This window comes from Micromesistius poutassou (genome assembly GCF_964030765.1).
Source record: "Micromesistius poutassou genome assembly, contig: SCAFFOLD_5192, whole genome shotgun sequence".
NCBI lineage: Eukaryota > Metazoa > Chordata > Actinopteri > Gadiformes > Gadidae > Micromesistius > Micromesistius poutassou.
Window position 1 is genome coordinate 1 of NW_028179997.1, and position 7,500 is coordinate 7,500.

The window sequence follows — 7,500 nt, forward strand, 5'->3', positions numbered from 1 at the left end:
TCCGTCAGCCCCGCGGCGGACGCGGACGCGGCCGACGCGGCGTCCGGCGCCGCCGCCGCCGGGGGGCCCCTGGCCCCCAAGTACATCGGCCTGGACGGGCTGGAGCAGGAGGGGGAGCTGGACCCCCAGCCGCCCACCCTGCAGCGGGAGGACCTGATGGGGGCCCACGGCCGCTCCCAGGGGGAGGGCCTGAGGTCGTCGGGGGGCTCGTCGGCGGGGGACGCCGCGCTGGGCCAAGAGGCTGCGGGAGGGCGAGCTGGCCGGGGAGGGCGTGGGGGGGGAGCCGGCGGAGGGCCCCGAGGACCTGCCCTACCTGTCGGCCCCCGGCAGCGTGGGCGACAGCATCGGCGACGAGGACGAGGGCGGCGGCGACCTGCTGCACTTCTGCACGCAGTGCGGCGGCGGCTTCCCCTCGGGCGCCGAGCTGGAGGAGCACCCCTGCCCGCTGGGCGGCGCCCACCTGCAGGGCGGCGAGCCGGCCGCCACGCCCTTCCCGTGCGCCTCGTGCGGCAACGCCTTCAGCCACGCCTGGGCGCTCAAGAACCACGAGTGCGCCTGCGCCGCCGAGCGGCCGCACTGCTGCGAACTGTGCGGCAAGCGCTTCACGCACCACGCGCTCGCTGGAGCGCCACCAGCTGGTGCACACGGGCGAGCGGCCGCACCGCTGCCCGCAGTGCGGCCGCAGCTTCAGCCGCCTGGGCAACCTGGAGCGCCACCAGCGCATCCACACGGGGGAGCGGCCGTACGGCTGCGAGGCGTGCGGCAAGCGCTTCAGCCGCGTGGAGTACCTGAAGAGGCACCAGCAGATCCACAGCGGGGACAAGATGGCGGCGCTGCAGTGCGCCCAGTGCGGACTCAGCTTCGGGGACGTGGAGCAGTTGAAGAGCCACCAGTGCTATTAGGATGGGCGGAGGTGGGGGGGGGGGGGGGGGGGGCCGGGGGGGGGGCGGCAGCAGGCCTTTTGGGGCGGGGCGGGGGGGGGTGGTGGAGGGCGCGGTAGTCGCGGGGATGGACGCAGCAGGGAGAGATCCTGCGGAGGAATCTGTTGTCAACGCGCTTTTCGTTCGTCTGTCTGTTTTTGTTTTTTCCGTTTTGTTCAATATTTTTTTTTTTCTGAGGAATATGAAAAACGTTGCGACGCGGCGCTGTGTGGGTGAATGTTTCAGTGGACATTGGCGCGGCGACGGAGTGAGATGGTTCGTTTTATACTGTGAATTTTTAATGATGTTTCGAATCCCAGGAAAAAGAAGTCCCGTTTAATATCCCCGCGTTTTTTTTCTAAATGTTTCGGTTTTTACTTTGTATCGTCGTGTTACAAGCTTCCTGTTACTGTATTTAAGTTTTTAAACATTTCATATTTTTGAATCTTTATATACATAATCAATTTCCATTTGAAAACAATGAGCTTGGTGTTTTGGTGACAAATGTCCTCCAATCATTTGGTATTTTGTATGCTTGCTTTGGTCAAGAAATAAACCTTTTGAGTTAATTTAAGAAATTCTGAGTGATTGACACATTCTTAAAAAACCTTTTGATAACATTCATCAAGTAGTCGTTTTATTGGATGTTCGTCATTCATTATTCATTTTATAACATCGACGTGTTGCTCAACAATCAAAACACGAAATCAACAGGATTCAAAAGCAGATGTAATTCACCGTCTTCATAAAAGAGAGGAGACGGTGCGGTGCGGTCAGGCGCACTCCCCCGGGAACAGAGTGACGGTCGGGGCCAGCCTCTGCCTCAGCACCTCCTCCAGGTCCGCCAGGGGCAGGCGCCTCACGTCGTACCCCCGCACGCTTCTCTTGGCCGCGGGGTCCACGGGCACGATCTCCTCCCCGCTCTCCCGGTCGTTCCTCCCCACGGCCGCGTACGTGGGGAAGAAGGCCCGGACCCCCCGGGGCAGCGTGGCGTTGTTGTAGGAGGGGCAGCAGTAGGCGGACCACATGTACTCGGGCACCGCCACCCTGTCGTTGATCCACCTCTGCCCCGAGGCGTAGGGCAGGAAGCCTGTGATCACGTGCGCGGGCCCCAGGCAGAAGGCCTCCAGCCGGGCCCTCACCCCCTCCTCCAGCCGGGCCCAGGGCCCCCCGTTGGAGCCCTGCTTCTGGGGCACGATGTTGGTCAGGGTGAAGGTGGCCTTGCGGTCGTCGGCGTCGTGGTGGTGCAGGCTGGGGTTGAGGTGGCCTTTGGTGTAGGTGGAGTTGGCGTAGTCCCGCAGCACCGCCTGGCTCTCGATCACGTTCTGGTCGGGGGTCTTGGGATAGACCTGCATCTCAGGGTTGGCCCTGGAGAAAGCCAGCTAGACAGCGGAGAAGGGGAGCGAGCAAGAGATGTCTTTATATCACTCCTGCCTCTGGGGGTTAATTTTCACATCTGGGTAAAGATTAATTTAAACTAATGTTTTACGTTAGATTAGATTAGGTTTGTCATCTGGAAAAGGGAAGATGCGATCGGTTCTGTGCAAGTTTATTTTCTTTTTAAACTCAATGATGAATCAATGATGATTCAGTGCTCCAGGAAAGAATGCTCTTCTGTTGAAACGTGCTTCAACGTGAACAAAATCATACTGTCCGGCACAGATGGATCGCATAAGATGGGTGGTATGAATACAGTATGAAACGCCAGTGATTAATGAGTGGCTTTTCGGTGGCCACTGTGAAGCGCTCAGTCGATTTAGCTTCACAGCTCTATGGCTTATTACTATTGCTCTTTAAATGCTCTTTACTAATATTCCTTCAATCATCCTCACCTCGTAATTACACCCTCATGTTTCTAAATTACAGTCAGTGGCAGACAAACATGCTGCTTATCTTGAAAACCACAGACGTAAACCCACTTTCACACACAGACACACACACACGCACACACACACACACACGCACACCCACACGCACGCACACACACATGCACGAACATTCAGCCCTCACCTGTGGCTCGTACATCCAGTGGTTCTTGGGCCTCTTGCCAGCCGCCGGGGTGAGGAGGTAGGCGGAGTACAGCGGCGTGCGGCGCCGGCGGTCGTACAGGCTGGCGAAGCGGTACTGGTTCCGGAAGCGCTGGCACACGGGCGCGAGGTGCCCCGAGGCGGGCAGGCCGGTGGGCGGAGCGTCTCCGTGGAAGAAGCGGAGGCAGGGGGAGAAGTCTCCCACCTCCCCCGGCGCCAGGCCCACCAGGCTGGCCAGGAGGAGCAGCCTCACCGCCCCCCCGGGGCCCCGGAGCCTCTCCCTCTGAGACGGCCTGGAGGACGGGAAGCAGCCTTAACATTGCAGTCACGTCTAGTGTGTATTGTGTGTGTGTGTGTGTGTGTGTGTTGTGCGTGCCATGTGTGCGTGTGGGTGCCGTGTGTGTGTGTGCGTGTGTGCCGTGTGTGTGTGTGCGTGATGCACAATGTAATCTTACATGCCACTTTTCTTCACAATTGCTTTTGAAATGCGTCCTTCCTTTGTCCAATCAGCCGTTGCGAGCTCCTTATCAGGCGCACACTCCGACAGCAGCAACACACGCAGTCAAGTGTCTGCTTCCGTCTCTCTCTGTCTCTCTGTCTCTCTCTCTCTCGTTCTCTCTCTCTGTCTCTCTCGTCTTGTCTCCAGAGTAAGGTGGCGGGGAAAACGTTTACCCTGATGTATTTATAATGACTGACCGATCTATAGCCACGGGGTTGGTTTTCAACCCCATCATCACATCAACACACACACACTCCACCCCCTCCCCCCCCCCCCCACCACCCCTTGTATCAGACTTCCCCAGCTGACCGGAATGCAGGCTATCATGGGAAACTACATGGTTAAGTTTTTCTCCTTCCTTGTGTGTTGTGTGACCGAGTCATGAGTGACCCACGAGGCCCGTCAGCCCTCGACGCGGGGTGCAGGTGCTAGGTGTCAGCAGAGGTGAGCTCCGGTGAGATCCTCTCGTTATTTGGTGGTTTCTCGTATGAAAGGAAAGGTCAAGCATCTCGATGACACCTGACTGGAAATTAAACCAAGAGGTGTGTGTGTACGTGTGTGTGTGTGTGTGTGTGTGTGTCTCATTCTTGACTGCGATACAACATGGGTCTGACCCTTGACCTGGGCAGAAGGATCCGACATTTTAACCCTTCAAATCACGGTCATGGAAGCACAAACACATACACACACACACACCCACAGATACACACCCCTAGCCATACACACATACACACCCCTAGCCATACACACATACACACATGCACACAGGCCCCCCATTTAATAATTCTGACCTTCCTCCTTTTGTTTTCCCTTCTGATCATGAACATGCGTTGAACTTCCTTGTTTCCCTTCTCTTGAGGAAATGCGTATCGATACGAGTTACAAATCCAAGAATCATCCGTTGGAATATCTGCTCTCTCGCAACTTGTTCATTCATAAGGCTGAGAGCTCTAGGGAGGGGAAGTCCACGGCCGGGCGCATGCTGTCATAAACACTCTGTTGAGACTTTGGTCTCAACAGAGTGTTGAGACCAAACTGCAACACTGATCAGACTATAGTGAGTTTATGTCAAATGAGTACAATTTAAACATCATTGCTTTGTGAGGAATCGAAGAGAGAGTCATTTGTTTTGACGTGTGCTGTGTTTGGAAGGGAAAAATATGAAATGGGAGATTTTACAAAATCGGAAGGGCTTTTACTTTATGAATGAAACACAAATTGTAGGTCGAATGACCAAAGACATTGGGAGAACATTGGAAGTTTCAGAAAGGGATAAGGTGGGCGACATAATGAATGTTATTTTATTATATCTCTTTTTTTACTTTCATTAAGGGGAATATGATTATTGTATCATTAATGGGTAAGCCATTTTGCTCACGAATACTACAGGTAGGCCTACATCGAGCGGTCAAACCTAGACCTTTACGCCCTAACCACTATCCCGCCTACAACGGGGTGGGTGGCTCTTGATGGCCATCTAGCGAGCTCTTACATACATGACACTTGGCCCTAAGTTGATCTGAGGTTGTCCCGTTCAGGTCAACTGAACTGACTGACTGACGGTTAGGCAGAGTCACCCAGTCATGACAAACGGACATGACGAACAGGTTGGATATTGGGCAATCAGCTTATTTACCGCCACATGTGAGCGTTGAGGACGAGGAAATGACAAAGCATTGTTTTTTATTCTTCGTTCGAAAAAATACTGCAGCGTCTCTAAAAGTTGAATAGCTAGGAGTTTGCGTGCGTGTGCTATGGTTTCCCTTCTTCTTTAGTGGTCGGACTTCTGGGATGCTGACTCAGTTTAAATAATATACTGCAGGTTGTTTTATGTTTCTTGTAGGCCGACAGTGTGTGTTCAATAAAAAATGTTGACAGATTCGGTTCTGTGACTTTTATTAACCTCAAATCCATTACTTCTTTTTTTTTTAATGCTATCAAAGCCCCCAGTGTGGCTGACAGCATTAGGCCCGCACGTCACGTCAGTAATTACTCAGACAGTTTTCGAGCAATGGGATGTGTTGTGGAAAGGTTCACACGAATAAAAAAAAAACGGTGCATCATTTTAAAGCCTGCTGAGACACGTCTCACGTCTCGCCTTCCTCCGTCTCTTCCGCACTATTACGTGACATTCTGTCTCTCTCTCTCTCACACACACACGCACACGCACACACACACACACACACACACACACACACACACACACACACACACACACAGCAAAGACCACGCCCTCCCGTCAAGTCGACTAGGAAGCAGCAGCCTCGCAACTTCTGAGAGCCTGAGAGCCAAGCATGTAGCAGTACCGCACCTCAGAATGTCGGAGACCAACGCGCTGGAGGAGCTCCAGTCGGAGCTCACCTGCCCCGTGTGCCTCGAGCTGTTCCGTGAGCCCGTGATCCTCGAGTGCGGCCACCACTTCTGCCGCGTGTGCATCGCCCGCTGCTGGGAGGCCAAGGCGGACGAGCAGCCCACCTGCCCCAAGTGCAGAAAGTCCGTGACGCCCAAGCTGCGACCCAACTCCCTGCTGTGCAACGTCGTGGACAGCGTCCGCCGGGCCCACCCCGGGGACGGCCCGGCCCCGACCTACCCGCCGTCGGGCGTGGGGGAGGAGGACCACCACCACCACCTCGGGGACCCGGACGACCGGGAGGCGGGCTCCAGCATGAGCAGCGTCGCCTCCTCCAACGGCTTCTGGCCCCGCGGGAGCGCGGACGTGTGCGAGGAGCACGAGGAGAGGCTGAAGCTGTACTGCGAGACCGACCAGCTCCCCATCTGCCTGGTGTGCGGGATGTCCCGCGACCACAAGGCGCACAATGTCATCCCCATAAACGAGGCCTTCGAGAACTACAAGGTATAGGGGTCTTTTTACGACCCGGGGGCCTCCTAGGGATGGAATGTGTGTGCGCACTTTAAGGCACTGTGTTGGGAAAAGCGTCCGCCCAGACTGTGGTGGCTTGCAATGCTGTTTATTTTGAACTCGTGAAAGTGTTTACCAAACTGTCACGTGTTGTTTTTCATTCTGTATGTAATGAATTCACTTGATCTGGTTGGCTCACTCAGTTTGATTTCTCCGCAATGAGATTACGCTCACGATGTGCACAAATTGGAATGTTGTTTTCTTTCTTGATTTATAAAATGGTCGTTTGGCAAGCGACAGCCTTATAGAAAACCATTCGGGATGAACCACAAAACAACAAAGATGCACCGTGGGGCATGAAAACAGCCGCTGTCTCTGTCTCCCTTTGAGTTGGACAGGAATTCAACAGCCCGGTGTCAGATCCAACTTTCCGCTCACTTTTGACCTTACATCCCCACTCCAGTATGTGCAGACATACCGTGGAGCTCCAGCACTTCACACACCGTGTTTTAACATGACTTGCTCGAACAGAATCCCATTCCTGATTAGATCGTCAGGTTGGTCGGTTGCCATGGCACTGCCTCACGTCTCTCTCTCTCTCTCTCTCTCTCTCTCTCTCTCTCTCTCTCTCTCTCTCTCTCTCTCTCTCTCTCTCTCTCTCTCTCTCTCTCCAGAGTCTGGTGAAGGCGTCAAATTAGATATAGCCTGTGTTCAGGTAGCTTGTTTACAAAGCACCGGGCTAGTTCTCGCAGATATGTGATGTGTGCTTGTGAGCCTGACCTATATTTCCTGTGCCCACCCCCACAGGATAAGCTGTCCGTCACTCTGGAGAGGATTGAGCTCCAAGTGGAGGCGGCCTCTCTGTTTCTACAACACACAAATGACAAGATCCACCATATTACGGTATTAAGTCTGTGTGTGTGCGCTTAATTGTGATGTGTGTGTATGTGTGTGTACGTGTGCTTTACTGTGTGTGTATGTGTGTGTGTGTGTGTGTGTGTGTGTGTGTGTGCTTTACTGTGTGTGTGTGTGTGTGTGTGTGTGTGTGTGTGTGTGTGTGTGTGTGCTTTACTGTGTGTGTGTGTGTGTGTGTGTGTGTGTGTGTGTGTACACGTGTGTGTGTGTGTGTGTGTGCTTTACTGTGTGTGTGTGTGTGTGTGTGTGTGCTTTACTGTGTGTGTGTGTGTGTGTGTG

At 54.1% G+C, this 7,500-nt stretch overlaps 2 protein-coding genes and 1 pseudogene across 3 annotated transcripts in view; 2 read left to right on the plus strand and 1 right to left on the minus strand.

Annotated features, from left to right (window-relative positions):
* The first annotated feature begins 3 nt into the window (after positions 1–3).
* On the plus strand, positions 4–902 carry LOC311371219 (annotated as a pseudogene). The gene has a single exon. The product of its transcript is annotated as an uncharacterized misc_RNA (transcript).
* Positions 903–1,522: 620 nt separating this feature from the next.
* On the minus strand, positions 1,523–3,574 carry LOC311371221 (endonuclease domain-containing 1 protein-like). Its single transcript, XM_084489410.1, has 3 exons — positions 3,403–3,574; positions 2,931–3,240; positions 1,523–2,302 (listed from the first exon to the last, which is right to left on the minus strand). Coding segments are annotated over exons 1-3 (921 nt in total). The 5' UTR covers positions 3,405–3,574; the 3' UTR covers positions 1,523–1,693.
* A 2,163-nt stretch (positions 3,575–5,737) lies between these two features.
* Positions 5,738–7,500, plus strand: part of LOC311371218 (zinc-binding protein A33-like) — a 7,518-nt gene continuing 5,755 nt past the window's right edge. Inside the window, exons 1-2 of the mRNA XM_084489409.1 lie at positions 5,738–6,300; positions 7,114–7,209. Coding sequence (XP_084345535.1) covers positions 5,764–6,300; positions 7,114–7,209 — 633 coding nt within the window. The 5' untranslated portion in view covers positions 5,738–5,763. The remainder of the gene's footprint in view (positions 6,301–7,113; positions 7,210–7,500) is intronic.

Bases quoted from the DNA above. Each gene is read 5' to 3' on its own strand.
- LOC311371221 (XM_084489410.1), bottom strand. The intron at 2,303-2,930 runs GTGAGGGCTGAA...TCCGCTGTCTAG, and splicing joins ACTGGATGTACGAGCCACAG to CTGGCTTTCTCCAGGGCCAA.